The sequence below is a fragment of the Pleurodeles waltl genome, chromosome 2_1, assembly GCF_031143425.1.
Source record: "Pleurodeles waltl isolate 20211129_DDA chromosome 2_1, aPleWal1.hap1.20221129, whole genome shotgun sequence".
NCBI lineage: Eukaryota > Metazoa > Chordata > Amphibia > Caudata > Salamandridae > Pleurodeles > Pleurodeles waltl.
This window is the reverse complement of record NC_090438.1, coordinates 622,413,794-622,436,894: the sequence shown is the minus strand read 5'-3', so window position 1 is coordinate 622,436,894 and position 23,101 is coordinate 622,413,794. Positions and strand designations below refer to the sequence as shown.

At 44.5% G+C, this 23,101-nt stretch overlaps 1 protein-coding gene across 2 annotated transcripts in view; it reads right to left on the bottom strand.

The window, feature by feature from the left end:
• Positions 1-23,101, bottom strand: part of SUGCT (succinyl-CoA:glutarate-CoA transferase) — a 2,876,649-nt gene that overhangs the window by 1,044,495 nt on the left and 1,809,053 nt on the right. The window contains exon 13 of one of the 2 annotated variants that reach the window (XM_069215917.1): positions 12,649-13,694. The exons of the other annotated variant lie outside the window; for it this stretch is intronic. Within the exon in view, the coding sequence (XP_069072018.1) occupies positions 13,638-13,694 (57 nt within the window). The 3' untranslated portion in view covers positions 12,649-13,637. Of the gene's footprint in view, positions 1-12,648; positions 13,695-23,101 lie in introns of those variants that run through there. 2 annotated transcript variants of the gene reach the window in all.

The following is a 23,101-nucleotide window of genomic DNA, read 5'->3' as shown; positions in this document are numbered from 1 at the left end:
GTCACACCTACTTGCACACCCAAATACATAGTCTCACGCCCAGAGAGACAGGCCCTACAGCCAACCCCCAAAGCACACGTCCAAAGGCTGTGCGCGGTGTGGAGTTGGGTTGGGTGGTTATAAAGGGATGGCTGCAGGCCCTGCAGCCAACCCAGGCTGTGCACAGCCAAAGGCCATGTGTGGCAGTGGTCAGACTAACATATAGTAATTAAAATTACTTTACGTTAAAAAAAGGAATTCATTGGAAAAAAAACAAAGTGTGCAGGGACTTTATAGTTAGGAAATAGAATTTTAAAAAAATAGAAATTCACTTAAAAAAACTAAGTTTACAGGGCGATATAGTTAGGTTCTGAATTTACTCACACAGCCCCATAGGAATGTAACCATTATAGTAAGACTTATTTCAAGCAACTATAACTCGTGCCCTAATGTAACTATAACTCGTTCCCTAGCCATGCACTGCTAATCACAGCAGATATTACAGCACTCATGACAACTTTTATAACATTGATAAAAATATCAATGAAACATAAGAAGTCAAATTATTTAAGTAAAAGCTGTGCATGACAGGGGCGCAAGTTACAGTTACCGTAAAGATCCAAATTTGTGTACATAGGGACTACAAGGCTCCCAATCTTGTGCTGAGATCTGATTGGTTCCCAACAATTCAACAAGGAAGTGTTAGCAGCCATCTTGGTACTCGGAAAAAAAAAAAAAAGGGGGGGGGGCAGGTAAAGTCGCCCTGATCCCTTATTTCTGGTGTTGGGGCCCCAGAGGGACTCCTCCCAAGAGTAAAAAACATTTTGTTTTTTAATTTTTGTTGTGATTCGTGGCAGATGCACAGATCCAACTAAAATTTTATAAAAACGAAGCATGGGCTCGCACACTTCTTAATTATCCACCTCTCAACCACCATTGAGATGCTGAACCAGCCAACCACCACCAAACACCTGCACTTCCAAATACAGATCAACCCGAACACCTCCCTTTGTGGCACGCTGGTCTGCATCCGGACCCGGACCACCCGGACCATGGCCCCTATTCAGCAAAACTTCACCAACCTCATCACCACCCAAGAACTCGCCTCCATCGACTATATCCTACTAAGCGATCTCAACTTCCACCTTGAAAACAGCAACAACCCCAACATTTCATCCTTCCTGGAAAACCTCGGCACCCTCTGTCTCAAGCAACTTCTCAACCTTCCCACCCACTCAGCAGGCCACACCCTCGACCCCGTCTTCTCGGCAGGAAACAACATCACCATCTCGCACACCTCTGAACTCCTTTGGACCTACAACCAATGTATCTACTTCACCTTTACAAAGGCCCGCACCCCGCATGCCATCACCCCCAAAGCAGAAACTGGAGCAAAGTCACCAAATCCAGCTCACCGAAGCCCTTAGTCACTCCCCCACCACCAGATGCCACAAGCACGAATGACTCAGCATGCAACCTGCACCACCGGATTACAGAATGCGCCAACACCATAGCCCCTCTCAGCAAATCCACCTGAAACCAGCACCATAGGAAACCGTACTGGTTCACGAAAGAACTCCAAGATTCCAAACGCAACAGCAGATGACTGGAAGAAAAATGGACGAACAGCAAAGCAACTGCAGATTGTACAGCCTATAAAGACGCAGTCACCACGCACCCCCAGCGCATCAGAACCAAGAAAGCTACCATTCAAAAACATATCAGCACCAAACAGCTATTCACCATAGTCAAGGAATTCACGAACCTCAGATCAGACACCTCAGACATCCCCCCCCTCAAGACCTTTTCAACAACCTCACCACCTTAATTCACCACAAAATCCAGAACATATACAAAGGATTCAAGAACCAAACCCACCTCTACTGCCCACCAGCATCACCAAATACCTCACGCAGCATACTCTAAGCCCCTGGGCCCCTATCTCCACAGAAGACACACAGAAACTCATGAACTCCATCCATTCAGGGGCACCCCGGACCTCTTCAACCTGGCCAGTGGCACCATCGCACCAGACCTCTGCCAGACTATCAATGGCTCCATCGAAACTGCCACCTTTCCATTCAACTGGAAACACACAGAAATCAACACGCTCCTGAAGAAACCCTCCGCCGACCCAAGGGAAATGAAAAACAACAGATGCATTTCGCTGCTTCGATTCCCAGCCACAGCGACAGAAAAGGCCATCAACATGCAACTGAGTTTCTTGAATCAAACCACATTCTGGACCCCTCACAATATGGATTCAGGAGCAACCACAGTACCGAGACAGCCCTCGTCGCACCACTGACGACATCCACACCATACTGGACCACGGAGACATGGCCTTCCTCATCCTCCTTGACATCTCTGCTGCGTTCAGCACAGTCTTCCATGACGGTGGCATCTGCAGCAAAGCACTGGAATGGGTTCAATCCTTCCTGACCGGAAGAACCCAGAGTGTCAGACTCCCAACGTACACTTCAGCGCCCAAAGAAACATGCTGTGGAGTACCCCAAAGATCCTCACTAAGCTGACCCTCTTCAACATCTACATGGCCCACTCACTAAGTTTGTCAGACAACACGGACTAAACATTGTCTCCTATTTCAATGACACCCAGCTGATCCTTCCCTGACCGACAACCCATCAACAGCCAAGAGAAATTTCCACTACTGTATGAGAGCAGTCGCAGCCTGGATGGAAGCCATTTGCCTCAAGCTCAACTCAGACAAGACAGAGATCCTCGTACTTGGCTCACCTTCTCCACCTGGGACGACTTCTGGTGGCCAGTCATCCTAGGAATCGGCCCCACCGACCACGCAGGCAAACTGTGCATCATCCTGGACTCATGCTCTCCATAAAACCGTCCAGTCAACACTGCCTCTTTTGCCTGCTTCCACACCTTGCGGCTCCTTTGAAAGATCCTCAAGTGGATCCCCACTGAGACTAGAAGGACGGTCACCCACGCCCTGGTCAGCAACAAATTGGACTACGACAATGCACACTACACCTGCATCACAAAGAAGCTACAAGAAAGACTACAGAGAATCCAGAACGCAGCAAGCCAGACTCATCCTGGACATCCCCCACCACATCTCCACCCACCTCGAAGACCTCCACTGGCTCCCGGTCGACAAACACATCACCTTCATGCTATTGACTCACAACTTTAAGGCACTTCACAACATCGGACCAACTACCTCAACCACTGCCTGATCTTCTACACCCCAGCCAGTCTACTCTGATCCTCCCATCTCATGCTCGCTGCCATCCCCAGAATCAAGAAAAGCACAGCAGGTGGAAGATCCTTCTCCTACCCGGCAGCCCGGACATGGAATACACACCCTCTGAACCTCAGACAGGCCGCATCACTGAAGCAATTCAAGAAGGACCCGCCGCAGGACATAACTGTTTGCTGTGGTTTGGCAGCAGCTTCCAAGCTGCCGCCATGTCACAGCAAACACTCTGCTCGAGTGAGAGAGAACTGTGAATCAGCTCCCCCTCACTGTGAGCAGAGGTTTCCTCTGTCTCCCTGCCCACGGAGATGCAGGCAGTGTCACAGAGAGCTGCAGGCCTTGTCTCTCTGGGACTGCTGACCCACTTGGATAACCAACTATAGATACTGAAGCTGTAGTTGCGATTGATAAGATTATATATATAATGGACCAAGTCCAAAATGACATACATAATTTAGATAACTGATGTCAATTAAATCAGAAACAACTAGAAATAAAAAAAAAACTAAAAGAATCTATAGAGTATGGTAATCAACATTAACGTTAAAATGGAATATATGAATGTGACACCTCTGAACCTACTTTACAATATGTATGTGGACCAGCAGGCACAGGGAAAAGCTTATTACTGCTTATGTGCATAAAGTTGATAGCTCTAATTTATCTTGTGTACTTACTGCTCTTACTAGCTTAGCAGCACATAACATCAAATGAATAATCTTAAATTGTCTACTCTTACCTGTGGAGCAAGATAACAAACTGGAATATTCAAAATTAAATATTGAGACATGACAAGAACTATGTCAAGTCCTTAAAAAATTAAAAGTTTATGGGGACTATTACCATATGATCATCTGGAACTGTAAATGTTCTAAATGATGACATAGCAGTGTAAAAGAAATCGTAGTCTGAAAGCACATAAAAAGGAAGATGATGGACTGAGTTTCTATTATTTTCAATAAATACAATCAGATATCGCTGTAATAGTATATTATTAACCCACCGTCTAATATGAAGCACCATAAGGCACAAGTTAAACTTACACTGTTTTTCCATGATTTCAGCACAGAAAAAAACTAACCAGCATGCATAGGCAATTAGGGCAATCAAAGAATTCAAACATGTACAATAGTCACATGTGAATATAAGTTCACTAGTGATGGAAAAAAGGCAGTCCCAAATGTTTCATTCAGTTCCTCAATTTGGAGGCCCATCACCATCCCTGCCAGCCCACAAGGATCTATCAAGCAACCTGATCCCCCCATCACCACTTATAGGGGTTCCAATCGGTACAAGCAGTTGCGTAAGTCCCTTCGTCCAAGATATTAGAGCATGTATCATTGCAGCCCGTGTCTGACAATCCTCTTTCCGCTTGTGGTCAGTCCTGACCTCCCTTATGTGTCTCTCCTCCACTAGTGCCCACTCCACAATATCCTTGGTCCACATACTCTGAGAGGGCCCCACAGGGGACATCCAATGAATGGCTACTCTCCACTTCACCAAGACCAGTCCCAGCATTACCAGCTTGTGCTGCATCTTCCTAAGATGGCACGTGGAAATAGTTCAACAGGCAGTGTCTGCAAGCGTGTAACTGACCAGAGGCATCCCACTATCCCTCTTCAATATGCCTCTACATGCATACAGCTCCATAGCAAGTATGAAAATATCTGCACCCCCATTCCACGCCTGGGATATGCAGCATAGTTGCACTGAGTTATACACCGTGCAATACATAGAACAGCACCAGCTAGAAGCGGGCATTGCTGGATACCTCTTACATTAATGCACATGCCACACCCCGACTCCTTGTCCAACATAGGCTCTGGAACATCTCCATCCCACCTATATCTTGCTGGGAAACTCCTTCCTTTGCCTATCAAAACTTACCAAACACTTACCTTTTATCTCTATATTAATTACAATTTAGCAATTCTGATACCTGAGAAAATATGATTAATAATAGTAGAAGTGCATTATCTTTTGAGATATTTGATTAGTTCTGAAGAGACATTTTTTTCCTTTTTTTAAATTTTTTTTTTTTAAGAAGGTCAACATAACCAACTAAAACAACAGCCTCACAGAGAAACAGGAAAACAACAAAACAGAGGAAAGCCATGCAAGCTCATGATAGATGGTAATATTTCTCTCTCCCGCAAGAATGACAATATGGCGAGGAGACAATCCTTCCTTCCTGAAAAGATGTGTGGCAAAGAGGTACCAGGAGCACATACTGGTGGAGGGACATATGTATTGGGTGTTAGTGGCACTGCTGATGGAGCAGAAGAATTAGAAGGTGCTACTTGAGGGACAGATGCAGCAGGTGGTGGTGGAGGTACTGACGAAGCAGAAGTCATCAAAGGTGTTGCAGTAACCAAAGAAGTGGAGCTGTTGATGTTCCTGCTTCAGCCTCTTCTATTTTTTTCATAGGGCCAAAAAAGGCACACAATAAATACAACGAAAATTATTCATATAATTATAAAAACAGAAAACATTTGTATAAACATATGTGTATTCAGACTGAAATAAGGAAAGTTCCCTCTCAAAAGACCACTTTATTGTTCTTAAACGTAAAGATACTTTAAGGTTTGCCAAAGAAAAACAACTAATAGGAAAGGCATAGTAGTCACCAAAAAGGCCTTCATCACCTGAAATAGGTGCCCTATAATGATCCAAAGAAGCAATGTTAATGTATGGCATTGTATAGTACTTTTATGTTTCCAAGTAAGAAACCAGGAAAGCCCAACAGAAAGAGCCCCAATTAGTCACCTATGCTCTTTTGGAAATTTGTGCTCAGCTTCTTTTTGATTATTTCTATTTTATGTATATGTTTGGCAGTGATTTGACTTATTAGGTGCTACTTTGGATCTGCACTGTGCTTGGGGTTGCATGAAATGCACCACGGAAGTGAAGGCCTGTTTTTGAGGGTCACAAACGGAGCACACATAAAGGGGATAACAGATTGTCAAGAAAAACAGGGGGTCCCAAAACATCATTTTCCCATGTTATTTTCCATAGAAATCTTTAGGAAGCAAAACAGAAAAAAATGGCTGAACAGAATCACACCTAATTTATCATGAAGGTACAACTTTGCTTGGAAAGCCTGCTTTCCATGATTTGATGGAAATCTTTTGAGCCATTTCACAGAACATTGCAAGTAATGATATGCTCAGGTGAGTCATGAAAGGGTTAAAAATATGTATAAAGGAATGGTTCGTCCTATGGGAGTCCCGTAGTACAATAAAAGCTTTTTCTACCGTTTGTCTTGTCGGTACTGGTACTGTGGGACCAAAAGATCTGATTCACTGGCAGCAACTGCAAGAAAAATGTTGTTGCTATATTGCAGGACACTGGGACTCAGTTCCTGTGTCCTGGTACCTATGATCTTATGAAGTTTAAAAAGAAGATATAAAGTGGCAGGGTGACAGACACCCTGACCTCCTGACACTCTTGGGGGATCCTTAGGGATCCCGGCAGGATAAAAAAAATTGTCCTTTGGTACCACGTGGTACCAGAAGTTTTTGTTAAAAACAAATAAATAAATGAACAAAATGTAGGATGGGGGTTCATGGAGGATTGGCCCTCCCAGGAGATTGGCTGACTGAAGGGGGTTGGGCCAACACCCTACTGCATACAGATGGAAGTTGGCCACCCACTGGGGGTTGAAGGATGTACGCAGAAGGGGTTAGCCACCTGTGGGGTTGGGCGCAGGGCCTGAAAACAGACCAGCCCCTGCACCCAAACCCTCTCCATGCACTGTGTAAGGCTGTGAAGAGAGGGGATGTTGGGTGAATATGGTTAAAAACCTCTAGAAATTCACTGAAAACAACAAGGTTAATGTAATATTAAAGTTGGATATGGTAATAAGATCTTACCATATGTCAAAAAGCCCCAGAAATTCACTGAAAAAACAAAGGTTAAAGTGACATTATAAGCAGAAATGGTAATACAAATTAAGCTTATGTTAAAAACCCTAGAAATTCACAGAAAAATACAAAGGTTAAATTGACATTATAGTTTATTTTTTAAAATAAGGTAAACACTAATGTTTAAAAAATAAAAAACACTGACATTCACCAGTTACAGTTTCCTGATCTAACTATAACTTGCATTCCCACCATGCACTGTTTATGGCCTCAAATATAACATCACTCATGATATATTAAATTACATAACTGGGTGTTTGAACAAAATAACGGGACAAATACTGTTCTAAAAAATTATTGTGTTAAGAATATTGAAGCTTCACAAATATCATAGACTGGAATATGGAATATAAAAATATTGCTTTTAGAGCTATTTTTAATATTGTTGAGTGAAATATCAATGTAGAAAATATTGTTATGTATATATTATCATTGTCTTGTGTTAATTAGTATGTAATGTATAGTATTTTTTTATTTTATGAGTTTATTAATTTTGTATATGTGTTTTACAATGAACATTTCTCTACTTATGAAATTGTTTAAATTTGTTTTTTAAATTGTGTTAGTGTTTATAATTAATTATTGAACGTTTTTTAGCAGCAAGATGTTGGGTCTTTAAAGGATAAGGGTTGTGAGATTTTTTTAAATATATGTTTTAATTCTAAATTGTACGTTGATAATCTTAGAGATATGCAAATTAATAGTTTTTAATTTGATGTTAATTAAGATACATTTTAATGTTTTTCAATAAAAAATGAAATATCCTAAAAGTTTAAAAACATTTACATTTTTGTATAAAGTAGTAGCTTTTGAATGATTTTTAGTTTAAACATATTATATTATATTACTTTTAGGGTATATTTACAATTATAACAAGCTATTTTAATTTTACATTACAATTTAGAAGTAAATTGAAAATATAAACACATTTAAAAATATTTATTAAAAGTATTATTGATCATTTTATATCTAGATTTGTATTTATTTTTTACCATTTACGTGTGGTAGTAAATATTTTGAACAATAAATTAATTAAATAGCAATTAAAATATTAATTTTAAAATTTAAAGTATAAATATTTATATAAGGTTTTGTAGAGTACTGATTGTGTATGCAATATTTTCTATTTTGTAATATGGTAGGTGAAATGTTTCATTTTGAAGTGGGCATTGTAAATTTGAAGTCTTTAGTGTCCAGTGCCTTCCCTCAAAAAGAAACAGATTGTACTTGGAATAGTAAATGTCAGCCTACTGGTGTACAGGGAGTGGGCACAGTGCCACAGTACCATAGCCACAGTGACTCTCCCATAGCCTGGACTATGTCCCATACTGGGAGATACAACTGACAGGCCCTGGTCTCTGCAGGCTGGACATACAGAACCATCATGACACTCACATTTCCATCACTTCCATGCATGACAGTACATCATGTGGTCATCTGCAATGATGCTTGTGGTTTGTCTGGCAACCTGAAGGGCACAGTGAGACATGATATGCCTTCCAGACAAGTTTTGCCAGGCCAGTTGTGGGGTGAAAGATCTGTGGCACTGTTGTGTAGCCATTTTAGTTTTAGCACCATGCACGTTATTTTAGCACACTAGGCCTGCAGCTCTGCACTTTAGCCTAGATATATTTTATTCAGCTTTGTTTATTATTTTAACAATAGCCACATTTGCGGTCTTGTTTTATTTCTCTCTGTCTAACTGTTCTTGCTTAGGCCAGCACTACGTTTTTAAACAAGACATTCTTGTTCACTCTGTGCTTCTTTTAAGGCGGCAGTAAGATAGGTTGCCGGTGAACATGGTAAAGTTTTGTCTCTGGTATTCATAGAAAAATACATATCTTTACGTAGGGACATTTTCTCAGAACATCAGCTGTTTTATTATAAAAACACTTCATTGTCCCTTACAAGTTAGAGAGAGATTCCAGCCAGAGGACCACAAATGTATGCTGATTGCTGAATGCTTCGCTACAGTTGCTTATGCAGACTTCAGGCCTTTGCTCAGGTATGGGGGATGATGTCTTCCCAGGGGAACCTGAAGGACAGAGCTAGAGCTTAACATGCTGTGCTCTGATATAGCCTAGGTAGGAATACGTCTACTTGATTCTAGTGACATTATGGTAGTGTTATTTCTATGCTTACTCTCCTTGTCACAATTCTAATTCTGTCAAGCTTTGTTGTCCTGGTTATTGCAGTACATGCCTTATTGTCTAAGATGCAGTCACTTCATAAAAAACCTTATTGAAACATATACTGCCTCTGTTTGTCATTTGTATATATGAAACTAATGTAACTGAGAGAAACGGATAAGACCTAAGTAACCACGATTTCCTTGGGAAGTCAATTGTGTTATGTACTCAGCTGCACAATCATTCCTACTCTTGGGTAGAGATGAGGCACTGCTAGTTAGCCGGAGCAAAACCCGGACTGGGTAACAAGTGTCACCTGAAATGGGTTAAGACTCAGTCTCCCACACCGCAGGCGATTCTGCCACTCAAATCCAGTAGTCTCATTAGAATAATGAGAGCCTACGCAACAGCACTATACACATTGCTTACAAGATCCTCAAATGATTCAGACAAGATGAATACACAGCTCAAGCTGTCCTGCACATACATGTTGTCTAACATTTACAACCATTATAAAGAAAGAAATGTCATTGTATGGCAGTAAAGTCTCCTTGCCTAGTTATATGCATACAACACTAGGAGGATCTAGGACCTCAAAAAACATCACACAGCACAAATTTTAATGAACACAACAGTACTGGTCACCAATACCTGCACTATGCACATCCCATTGATGCCAGGCACACAAGAAGTCCAACTGGCATACAAGGGCACACTGTACCCTGTGAGGAGGGAAACAATGGTATTGAACAGAGCCTATTGTGCCCATGAGGTACTGACCTGCTCCTCTGTGAGCCTTAGAGCTGTCCATACTGAGGAAGGACCTCATGTACAAGCCTCTCCAGGTCACCGCTGATGGTAGTTTTTGGCGATCAGAAAATACAGTCACATTTTGAGGTAGCAGATAGTATCACCGAATCCATGTTGTGAACACATGTGTGGACAACCATGGGGGTCACGTGACCCTTCTGTAGTGTGTCATGTCTATCCAGTCAGAAATGGTCTGTCACATGATATTGTTGGCATGCCTCATGTATGTTACACTAACTAATGTTACAAATCATATCTTGTCACACATAGGTACCCTGGGAGATGGAGGATGCAACAAGCTTATGTCTGCCGCCCACTGCCAGGCCTTCAGACCATGGAAGAACGGCACATCATACAGTTATGCCATCTGAATAGACAAACAATAGTGGATACATGCCATCAGTTGGAGCCAGATCTCATGCAGCTATCAGTAATCCAATCTACTTACCACCCAATGTACATGTTAAGTCAGCATTGCACTTCCTGGCCACAGGGTCCTTCCAACATACAGTGGCCCTATCTGCTGGTATGTTCTAACCTATGTTGAGTCTGGTGTTGAAGTATTTCCTATCTGCAATGTTGAAACTCATTGACAGCTATATCAGGTTCCCCCAACATGAGGATTTAGCCAATGTGAACGCTGGCTTGTATGGATTTGTCCATCTCTCACATGTGGTAAGGGCCGGTGATGGCACACATTTTGGCTTGGTACAACCGAAGGCCACTGAAGAAATCTATTGTAACAGAAAGAATTTCCATTGCATCAACATGCAAGTAGTATTTGGCAGATCTCTACATCTCAAACATGTGTGTCCGTTATCCTGGGACAGCCCATGATTCCTTCATAATGCAGAACAGCACCGTACCTCAGCTGATGATACAACTGCTCCCAGAGAGAGCTGGCTGGTTGGTAAGTCACGACTGCCCTGAATGTGTAAGAGCAATGTCAAGTGCTACAATCATGAAGTGAGTGACTCATTGTTGCACTTATGTGCCGTTCCTTAACAGGAGACTCAACATACCCAAACCATCCTTGGTTGTTGACGCTGCTGAGGAATCCAACTACGCCAGGGAAGTCTGCTTCAATGAGGGTCATGGAAGAACTCAGCTGATGGTAGAGTGGTCTTTTGGGCTCCTGATGGACAGTTTTCGGCATCTGGACCAGACTGGTGGAGCCCTCCTCTACTCACCCGGTAAAGTGTGTCAGATCACCGTGGCATGATCCACAATATCGCCCTGTGGAGGAATATTCTGCACATCCCAGAGGATAGGGAGCCTGCAGTGCCACCAGGGAAGGAGTCTTGAAATGCCAAGTGAGGATGACAGTGTTGAAGAGGTAGGAGCTGACTTGCGAGAAGATCTCATCCACATCTACTTCTCATGTGTGTAATTATGTGGTGTTATGTCATCACTGTGACTGTACAATGCACTGTAGTTGTGAGAATGTGTGGAGCTGGGTGTTTTGTAAACTGCCAGGGAGCTGATACTCTGCAATATTCAGCCAAAGACTGCTTGATAAGATAGCTTTTGGTGCATTCCCACCTTGATCATATTGCTTTGTTTGTGTCATTTTTCTAGCAATGTACTTTGCTTTCCCAATGCTTGCTATGTGACTTGTGTCATATGTATGGTTTCAAGCCTATATTCTTTTTTTGGTCTTTGTACAGGTATTTCACCATGACATCATAATGTGGGCATTTCAAGGTTGTGATATTGGCAGGTATGTGATGCTGTTCTGACATACAAAGTGGACATGGATTGTTCCAAGTAATGTAGGTCGCAGACTTTGGGTGTATGAGACCTCTACCAAGACAGTTTTGGACACTGTTTGGGTGGAGGTTCAGAAGTGCCCATTGCGCTTGTTTTCTGTGTTGTGGTGGGCCTGATGCATCATGTGTGTTATCATGTGGTCATGAAATATGCAGTCCTAGCTTAAGACCAAGTCATTTTCCATTCACATAGGCTAAACACTCTTTTTGTAATACATGTATGTAGCTGTACATGTGTTTCATCATTGTAGGCCACAGTGCCTGTGCCACAACACTGCCATATGTTTGTGTCACACTACCAGATGCATGCTAATTTGATTATGATGGCCCTTTGATCAGGGACTTGTTCTGCCATCTGTCTGTATCTTGGATTGTGTGATGCTGAATTCCTATGGTGTGGTATGTGATAAGGCTCAAGCTGCTTATATCAACCACATCAATGATTTTCTATTCTACAGGACAGTGTCTGACAAATCCCTTCCTTCTGTGGTCTGGGGGTCTGTACCTGTCAGTATGTTGATTTACTCAGTCTGAATCAAATATTCTTGATTTTTAATAGTTCAGACATATTGACAGCCTATGTGCTGAACACTGTAATAAATTGTTAGTTTGAGCAGACACTTGTATGTATGTGTATGTGTGGGAGGGTTCTAATCCTGAGATGGACACGGTATACATGCAACATATCCCATCTTGAACAAGTACCCTGGATAATCATTGTATGGTTCACATGGTCTGACATATATACGTGGCTAAATATGAAATCAAAATCAGCATACAATGAGTGAGTGAAGGGTAGTTTTATTGTGCACATATGAATAACATAAAATATACGTTACATGAATAAAAACAATTTCAAATGTGATGGGGTCAGTCATGGTGAATGAAATCATTGGAGTAGATGCCAGACCATTGGAAGTCCAAAGTCCAGAGTACTCCTCCCTTTGGAGATGGTAGGTGGTTCAGGATCAGTCCATAGAGTGAATGTGTAGCACACAAAGGAGGTCCTTAAGGAAGAGGGTTATTACTGGCAATAGTGAGTGTCTTGCCATCCACACCTCCTGGATTCTTTGCTGGATGTCCGCTTGCCTGAGGGGGGATGTGCTGCTACAAAGAAGGGGGTGTCTGAGGCTCGTTGTTCCTTTGGCAGGGCCTCCCATCCAGTGGTTGGCACTGATGTTGATGAGCCTGCTGTTGATGAGCCAAAGGAAAGGGTAGACTGGTGTTGAAGAGCCCTGATCAGGGTGATGTGTATCTCACTCAACAACCCTGTTAGGGAGGCCATATTGGCATTTGTGGGCCTCCATCTGTTCCCACATGTCCCTATGCATGTCCCTCTGTAGCTGCTTGATTTCCTGGAATTCTGTCAACACCTGGTCCATCATGCCTTGGGACACCTGATAGACCCCCCCAAGATGTGGCTGATGGTGTCCGGGCCAAGAACAGCCCCAGTGGCCTCACCCTGCTGGTGCACAGCATCCCTCCCACACACCCTACCCCCAGGGGCCTATGCCCTTGCCAGAGGGTGCCCTCTCCAACTTGATCCAGGACCCTCATTGTCCGAAGTGTGGCACTGCACCTCAGGATCCAGGACTGGGGGGCACGAGATGGTACACACTGTGCGAGGGACACAATCTGGGGGGCGAATGGTTGCTTGGGATGTTGAGGCAACAGAGCTGGAAGGTGACTTTGTGGGTCCAGTGAGACTCACTGTTGCCGTCTGACCAGGTTTCCCAGATGGGACAGAACCGCCCTCCACATCCAGGAGTGTTGTCATCAATGATGGCTTCATCTAGGAGGGTAGTGGCAGTCTGTTCTGTGGCCTCTGTGTGTCCAGTGGCAGATCCACCTGTTGATGTAAAATGCACAATGTTACTGGTTGTCTTGTGACATCTACCTTCAGCGGTTCAGAGTTACAGTAAGCAGAGACCTTGTAGAAAGTAACATTGCAGTTAATCCAATTGTAGCAAGTAACCATGGTATTGGATGTATTGACATGCCATGTGTGAAACATACCAAATCATTCAGACTCAAGCTCCTGCTGCGATACACTGATCAGTTGTACTTGGGAGGCTGGCATGAAAATAGCAACTTGCCACCAGTGCGGCCAACACAGTGACTAAGCAAGGTATGGCTTTGAACATCTGGAGGCCCAGTTGAGTGTTATGCAGGCAGACCCAGATTGCATTTGTGACTAGATTCATCATGTACACAGTGTTGTGTCAATGTGTCTGCTGCCAATCTAGTAACTCATCATGAGGCCTTATGAATACTTGCACACACTGGGTAAGGTATCATTCTGTCCAATAGTTTCATCTTGGGTTAGCAGGTCCTGATGGAGCTATGTAGACAGACGCAGTTCTGCTTTGAGCATGATCTGTGCTTGACCACTGCCAGGTAAGTACACTTCAATTGAGTTCAGAAAAAGGTGCATTTGGGTAGGTGACCACTGGGCTGGTGGTTGGAGTTAAAGACACAAGGCCTCCTGAGTTGCAGTCAGGTCATTCCCTCTCCCGCACACACTCAATTAATTGTATCCTTCCAGGTAAGTACACTTCAACATAGACTTAAGAAACAGGGGTATTTGGTCAACTGAACACTGGCTGGTGGTTGGAGTTAAAAAAAACAGGATCTGCTGGATTGGTCATCAGGTCACCCTCTCTACTCCCTAATACTTGACATTTGTTCTCACCCCAGGTGAGTAAACTTCATTTGTGAGTTGGCAAACAGGGGTCTTTTGACATGAGAAGACTGGGTTAGGACTGGATTTAGAGAAACAGGGCCTGCTGGGATTTGCAGTCAGGTCAATCCCTGTACTACACACACTATACAAATGTTAACCCCCCAAATGAATACACATCTTTTGTGAGTTAACAAACAGATGTATTGGGGCAAGTGACCACTGTGCTGGTGGTTGAAATTAGAGACACAGGGCCTGCTGGGATATGTAGTTAGGTCACTCTCTCTACTCCCCGATACTTGACAACTGCTTTCCCCTCCTGGAGAGTAAACTTCATTTGTGAGTTCAGTTAGAAATGTATTGGGGCAAGTGACCACTGGGCTGGTGTTTTCGAGTTACTGAAACAGGGCCTCCTGGGAGTTGCAGTCCGCTCACTATCTCTACTTCCCAACACTTGACAAATGCTATCATCCCCGGTGGGTAAACTTCATTTGTGGGCTAACAAAAAGGGGTATTGGGGCATGTGACCACTGATCATTACTGAAATTACAGAAACAGTGCCTCCTGGGAGATGCAATCATGTCACTCCCTCTACTACACACACTATACAAATGGTATTCTCCCAGGTGAGTACACTTTATTTGAGAATTCACAAACAAGGGTATTTGGGCAAGTGACCACTGGGTTGGCGTTTGGGGTTAGTGAAACAGTGCCTCCTGGGAGTTGCTGTTAGGTCACTCTGTTTACTACACACACTATAAAAAATGTTGACAGTACATATCTGTATGCAGACTGCATTTAGGTTTGGGCATACATTTACACGTTGAGGCATACCATGAGTCCTGGGATTATTTTTGCATATTGGAAGACTTACAGGCACCATTTGGACATATAGCATGTGATGGGCGTTGGTAGCTGTGATGTTTAGTCCAACAATACACATTGACTGTGTTTCAACTTAGATACTCTGGGTATTAAATGTTGGTGGGGTACATGAACAAGACAGTGGCAAAAGGTGGTAACTCAACAGCCTCCACTCCCCCAGGTATTCCTGTCAAGCCCTCAGGATCCAGGATGGCCAATGTTAGAAATGGGGTCTATAGTAGGCAGAGGTATACACCCTTGTCCAAGTAGGGACCACAATCCTAGTCAGGGTAAGTCACACACAATCCAAATCATCCTGTGCCCAACCTCTGGTAGCTTGGCACTGAGCAGTCAGGCTTAACTTAGAAGGAAATGTGTAAAGTATTTGTGCAATAAATCATGAAATAACACAGTGAAAACACCACATTAATACACCACACAGGTCGTAGAAAAATATAAGATCTGAATGATTTAAGGTCAAAACGATCAAGATTTGCTAAGTACAAGTTGCAATATCACTTTTGTAATTCTAAGGAGAATCTGAAGTCTTTAAACAGCAACAAGGGTCTCTTGCAAGAACAAAGTACCTGGTATAAGTCAAAATTACATGCACAGGGACCGCAGAGGAGGAGATGTGTGGAAAACTAAAGGTGTGCGTCGGATTTCTGGGTGCACACAGACGATGTGTTGATTCTTTTCCACGAGGTAACGTCTTTGTGTCGTATTGTGGCACACAGGCTTGAATCCTCTTTGCGATGCAGGGCCTTTTGACACCCATGGACGATGCATGGAAATCCTGGGCATGCAGAATGAAGTCACAGGTGCTGCGTTAAACCGGTGGGTGATGCATCAGAATTTCTGTCACACTACAGACGCTGTGTCGATTCCTCCTGCAGGAAGTTGGGTTGCGTCGTTCCAGCTCAGTGGTGCGTAGATCCAGTGGGCTGTGCATCAAAGTTCCGGTCGTAACGCTGGCGCTGCGTCGATCTCCACTCGGGGAGCCGGGCTACATATATCCGGTTTGGTGATGCAGCAATTCTTTCATCGCTAGCCAGGCTGAGCATCGATTCCAGCAGGCTGTGCGACGATTTTCACTACACAAGGAATTACTTTGCAGAGATGAAGTCTTTTTGGCCCGAGACTTCAGGAAACAGGAGGCAAACTCAATCCAAGCCCTTGGAGAGTACTTCTCAGCAGAGCCAGAGGCCAACATGGCAGCAGGGTGACAGCAAGGCAGCAGCCCTTCACAGCAAAGCAGTCCAGGTGAGTCCTTTGGGCAGCCAGGCAGCTCCTCTTGGCAGGTTGCAGGATCTGGTTCAGAGTGTCTGTCCTAGGAAGTGTCTAGGTTGGGAGGGTCAGGGACCCAGTTTATATACCCAAAAGTGCCTTGGAAGTGGTGGAGCCTTCAAACAGTGGTTTTGAAGTTCATAAGGTCCCCTTTCAGTACTACCCTGTCTGCCAGGGTCCCAGTAGGGGGTTTGGCGATCCATTGTGTGAGGGCAGGCCACTGTCCTCTTTGAAGTGTAAGTTTCAGGCCCTCCACCCGTCCAGCCCAGGAAGACCTATTCAGTATGCAGAGGTGTGCAGGCTTGACTGAGCAGCCTGTGTTTGTGGTTGTCTGGGTGAAATGCACAAGGGAGCTGTCAACCAGCCAAGCCCAGATGTGGAGTGGAGACAAGCTATAAGGCACAGGATTTTAAGTGCAGAGAAATGCTCACTTTCTAAAAGTGGCCTTTCTAAAATAGTAATATAAAATCTAACCAGTCTGCCCCTTCTTGTGAGTGAATCAATTAAATTGATTTAACCATTGATAATAACCACAAAGGATATAAAAGGGATGTGTACTCATCAATCTCAACTTGGCAGAGCATATTTTAGTGGAACTAACTTTCGTCGCAATGACAAAGGACTCCGCTTCCCCTGCTAAAGTGTTAGGCTTAACCATTGGGGTCCTTGACAAGCCCTGGACATAATTCCGTGGTTGACCCCGAAGTAGCCCGTTATCATTTTCTGAGACAAAATATTGGAATGGGGCTCTGCAGTATAGGGTTGTAATCGATCTTCAAGCAAGATGACATATTTGCTGCACCTGGAAAAGGATCTTGTATCTGCATGAGAAAAGCACAGTGAAAAGGCCTCCAAACAAGAGTGAATTCCCCTCTGTAAATATAACGGTTTCAAGAGGGATCTCCTGTGAGCATGGACCACACACAACAGCACAGGAGATGTAACACAGATTTATCCTTGTAGTTGCAAAGTCTTCAGGTCACCGTCTGGTCAGACTCAAGAGTTAAAATCCACCACTTCAAGACTCAAGAGTCACATGAATAGAATGTTTCTGCAAGCTTGTCAGTTTAAGGTTTCTAGAAAATATAGTTGTAGCTTCCCCTCAAGGTAAGAGTTGTTCAGGGAGTGTAACCAATTTGAAAACTTTAAAGTGCAGAAGTCCAGTAAACATGTAATTGAAGCCAGCTGCCTATTGATGGCCTTTTTCCAGGCTAAGTAGGGAATATCCTCAGAAATCAGTGCAAGGCATTCTATTTGGAGAGATGTTAATGCCCTTGGAACTTGTCGGTGCCAGTGATTACCTGGTGTCTCGAATATCTCTTTTAGGCAAGCTTTTACAGTATTTGGAGGAGCTTTAGGAACCCCTATGTAAAATTTATGGGTATCAGACTCACTTATACGTGACTGTTTTGGGAGTACGAATTTGAAGTAGTCTGGTCCTCCTTACATGTCTGGCCAGTTCAAATACCCTCTAGTAGGCTGTACATTGGATGTTTTCTAAGTTGGGGCACATGCCTCTGGGAAAGTCGATTGCCCATAGTGTACTGTCGGGAGGCACGCAGCCTTCATGACATTCAATATGGGTGCGGTCAAAGCACCATACAAGATCTTGTTAAGGCACATCAGGGAGTATGCAATAGCTCCAACTTTATGTTTTCAGGGGGGATAAATGGCCCTTAGCACTGGAGATCTCATAGAACTATGCACCCTCCTTCCCACCTGAAAACATCAACCCGGCCTGATGCTCCTCATGTGCTTTTAGTGTCACAGAGGTCAGTAATAGAATCTTAGGGACCTCTGGTTCCCGAGTGCTTGGCTTGAGTGGCACCCTAGCAGCGACTCATAGTTTTTTTGTGATGAGTGTTGTGGTAATGTGATCTTCCTCGTGATTGAGACTCTCTAGTCTTGGTTTCTGACTTGGGTTGAATATGGGAAAGGGTTTTACTGGCCCTTGTTCACGGTCTGCCTTGCTTGTATTGGCAACTCAAAGGATCAGGGATCTCCTGTTGTCAAGGCGTTGCTTTTTTGACAGTTTTTGTAGTTTATTTTTTGCTCTTCTAGAAGAAATGGGATTTCTTGGAGCAAGTACTGGAGTCAGAGGTTTATTTTATGATGCTGGCACGTCTTCCTTAACCATACATGAGGGCAGAGCCTCTGGACATACATTATGATCAAGTGCCCCTTCTTTTGTCACCCCCAGCAACAGAGCTTTTGAGAGAAGGCTCGGGTTGCTTGCTGACAGGTTCATGACGGTGGAGAGTCCAGTGGAAGGGCGAGTGGTCCCTTTTTTTGTGCTGCTGAAACGTTTTGACTGTGAGATATGCTGGATGAAGCAATTTCTCCCTGATATAAGTTATTTGTCATTTCTTTTCCACAACCAGTTTTACTCTTGGCAGTGTCTACTAGTGAGCATGATATTTCCGGAAGCTAATTTAGGTTGTTGATCAGAGGTGAAAAGGAACATGTTGTCTTCTCTTCCCGTAGGGCTATGAGGTTGTCCATGGAGGTTAGTTTTGAGCCCAGATCAGCAATGCTTGAAGCAATTGATTGGATCAAGTCTATCTGCAGTTCTATCTTCCGGGATTGCCATAGGAGAGCACTGGCAATTGCATCATACTTAATATGTAAAGAGGCCAGTGAAACAGAGAAGGGACTTAAACCCCACAGGAGGAGGGGGCTTCAGCCCATGTCTGTGCGGAGCTGCTGAGACACTTTTGAGGCTCCCTGCTTAGGGCTGGGGTTAATGCCAGTGAGGCTTCATTTTGAGCTTCCGGTGTGGCTAGGAAGCATTCAGATAAATTGCCTAGCTCCAGATATAAAATGCTTTCCCTTTTTGCCCAATTCATGATGGGCGTCAGAGCCCGGGGTACCTTGATTGTATTACTGTCCAGCTGGAGGCCCAGTGAGACACCCTGACTGGTTTGAGGGGAAGAGGGCTCATCCGTGCTCGTATGCACCCAGGCAGTAGCAACTAATGCCATGTGTGTACTCTGCGAACTCAGGGGGCTTCTGATGACCCTAGGGATTTCCACACATGGAGATTGGTTATCTCCCTCTGTTTCAGATTTTTTTAAGGCAGATCCCTTTGTCGGTAACTTCTGTTAGATGAATGTTAAGAACAGGATTATCTTGGTCATCCTGTCCTTGATTTAGACAAAAGGGAAGACTAACTGGGTTTGACCTGGCTGTTGTCCCTGCTAATGACAGGTTCTTGGTTACGCAATTTGGAGTGCTTGTGGTGAATTCGCCACTTGTGGCATTTGAGACGTTGTTTGCTTCCAGGGAGTTTGATGGAGAATGTGGATGCGATGTCCGACTCTCCTGTAGTGAGGCTTTGCTGAAGTATTCACTAAAGAGCTCCTATGAGAACTGTGGCACGTGGTTTCCTGGCATGGGAGAGAAGAGAGCTGTGGACTCAACACATGGATGGTGATAGGTGAGGGTGGTGAGAAGGGTCAGTTGAAGGAGTGACCCTCTTCCTCCAGAGGGGTCCTTTTGGACATAAGTACGTGCTCAGTTGAACCCAGGTGCTCATACTCTGACAGGGTGGTTCGATGTGCATGGTACTGCCCACTACCCTTGTATCCCCGTTGGATGGATGCTGGGTGGACCATAACAGATTACAGGGTGCCTCTAGGCCTTCTCTCTAGAGGCCAAGACCACGCCTGGCACAAGCCACAACTGCACAGCTGCACTTACAGCGCCTCTGTGCAGGTAGGGGAGGCAAAGACACTGAGCAGGGCACAACAGCCTACAATGCAAGCCCCACCCTGTACTAGCTGGGACACTTCTGCAGGAAGGCTGAACACTAGCTGTGGGGCTGGCTACAGAATCAGGCTCAGTAAAGCCCCCTCCTGCTGAGCTTGAGCAGAGGCAATTTGGGGGGTGGACTGGTGATGAACAAGTTGTAGACAAGCTGTAGGCAGGCTGTAGACAAAGGGGCAAACAGGAGGCAGGAGGATGGGGTTTGTGAAGAAAACAGTGAATAGACAGTGGGGCTATGAAGAGTATATGGTGAGACCGGCCTGGGTGCACTGTGGCAGTTGCCACATGCTGCGTTTTTACGCTTTTACACAGCCCTATTTCAAAGGGAGCTGCTGAGGGACTGCTAAAGGACCACTGAGGGCAAGTGAGGAGCAAAGGGGGCCACTGGAGTGGCGGCATCTTTCTATGTGTGTTTCTGCTTGTCTCTGTGTGTCTCCACATGTCTACAACCGTGACCCGGCCTGCGGCTCCCAATGCACCTCGCCTCACCTGACCGGCCAGCTCTCCCACCTCTCCTGATATCAGCTCCAACTCCAACCTCGGTGGAGGTCTGTTGAAGCCCGGTGAAAGGCACGGTCCGCGGGCACTCTAGATCTGCTTTCTTGTGCCGTTCCCTTCCTGTCTCCTGTGATCGGTGCTCCGTAGTGATATGACCCGCCGCCCTGCTGTGCCCTCTCACAGCATCTACTCTTGAATGAAGTGCGGAGTGGTGATGGTCTTTTACATTAATTACAATATTCTGTTTTGTAGTGGACCTCCCATGGAATGCATTGGAATGATATTTAGTAAATTTCCAATTTACAGTTTCTGTTGATGCACTTTCCTGGCTGTAGGTGTAGCCCGTGTGATTTAATAAATGCTTTCCTTTCTGTGAAGTGATGAAGTTTGTGGCTTCTGTAATTGTATCTGTAAGTAGTTTAATAGTACAGACATATATTTTAACTTCTGCATGTTTGTTATTAATATGCTCAAATGTGTAATTACTTGTATTTTGTTTGCTTACTTGCATGCTTTGTTGAGAAGTTTTAAATGGTTTTGTAGCTTTTCCATTCACCTCATTATAATGTGGACCAGGTGGTTTCTTTTCGGTTGAGAGAGAAAAAAAAGTTAGTTTCAAAATAAATTTTATTTTGTTAGTGGTTTGTCATGGTTTAGGGTGTTAAGCTTATTTGTGCTCACTTTTTGAGTGAGTTTATAATTTATCATTTAGGTATACTTACTTTATTATATCTTTTCGCTGGCTTGTTCTAGTTGATATTTTCTGGCCGTTTGTTGGTTTGGAAGTTGTATTTTTTTTTCTTTTAGGTAGTCTATGTAGAAAGACAAAAGAGACAGTGGCCCTCATTACGACCATGGCGGGCGGTGATAAAGTGGTGGTAATACCACCAACAGGCTGGCGGTAACTACCGCCAAATTATGACCATGGCGGAAAGATCTCTGAAAGATAGTCAATGTACCACATCAACCGCCGGGACAGCAACAACAGCCACCACGGCGGGAGCCACCTACAGCCAGGGGGAAGACGATGTTCCGCCCACCATATTAAGACCCTGCAAACCGTCACCTTTTCCGGTGCGGTACCGACAACATCAAAAACCTGGCGGAAACTGAGCTCAGAAATGAAAGGACTCACCATTGGAAACACAGGGAAGAACCACGCTGCCATGGAACCAGAACTGCATGTTTTTCCAATGATATTCTATGTTCTGCTCCACCACGAACACCAACGCCGATGAAGATGACGACGGTGAGTACAGCCGCCTAGCATACAAGGGATGGGGGAGGAAAAAAAGAGTGACACACACATGCACAACACACATCCCACACACATACACTATACACACAACCATATGCATTAAAAAGAAATATATGACCCCGTAACTCGGATCAATAATTTAAGGACAAACAATTTCACCAAAGTGTTTGTAATAAAATCAACACAGTAGAAATAATAAGTTAGGCAAAATAATATATATCTACATATTTACAGAAAAAGGGACACAGCCCAGTCCTCAATTTACATAGGCCAAGGTCACACATGTCACCTGCTTCAACACAGAGAGAACACTGCAGGGACATCAGTTGGTAAATAGGCAGGCACCTCCGGGGGACAGGGGGCACCTCAGCCGGGAGATGTAACAAGACCACTGGTTCTGGATGGGGCAACATGCCCCGTGCTTGGTCCTAGGGAGTGATAGGCCACAGTCTCTCAGGTGGGTGTCTTAACCACTGGTTTTAAAGGGAGCAACGTGCCCTTTTCTTGATCCTGGGGAGTCATGGGCCACAGTCTCTCAGGTGGGTGTCTTACCCACTGGTTCTGGAGGGAGCAACATACCCTGTGCTTGATCCTGGGGAGGGATGGGCCACAGTCTCTTATGTGGGTGTCTTACCCACTGGTTCTGGAGGGGGCAACATGCTCTGTGCTTGATCCTGGGGAGTGCAAGGTCACAGTCTCTCGAGTCGGTGTCTTCCCCACTGGTTCTGGAGTGGACAGGCTGCACAGCAGCCCATGAAGGCAGGATTACATACTGTCCGCCGGTGGTGATGGCTGCACAGTGGTGGTGCCGTTGGTGGGGGGAGGCTCCTGCTCATCCCCTGCAACCTCAGACGGCTGCACAATGGTGGTGCTGCTGGTGGGGGGAGGCTCATGCCCATCCCCT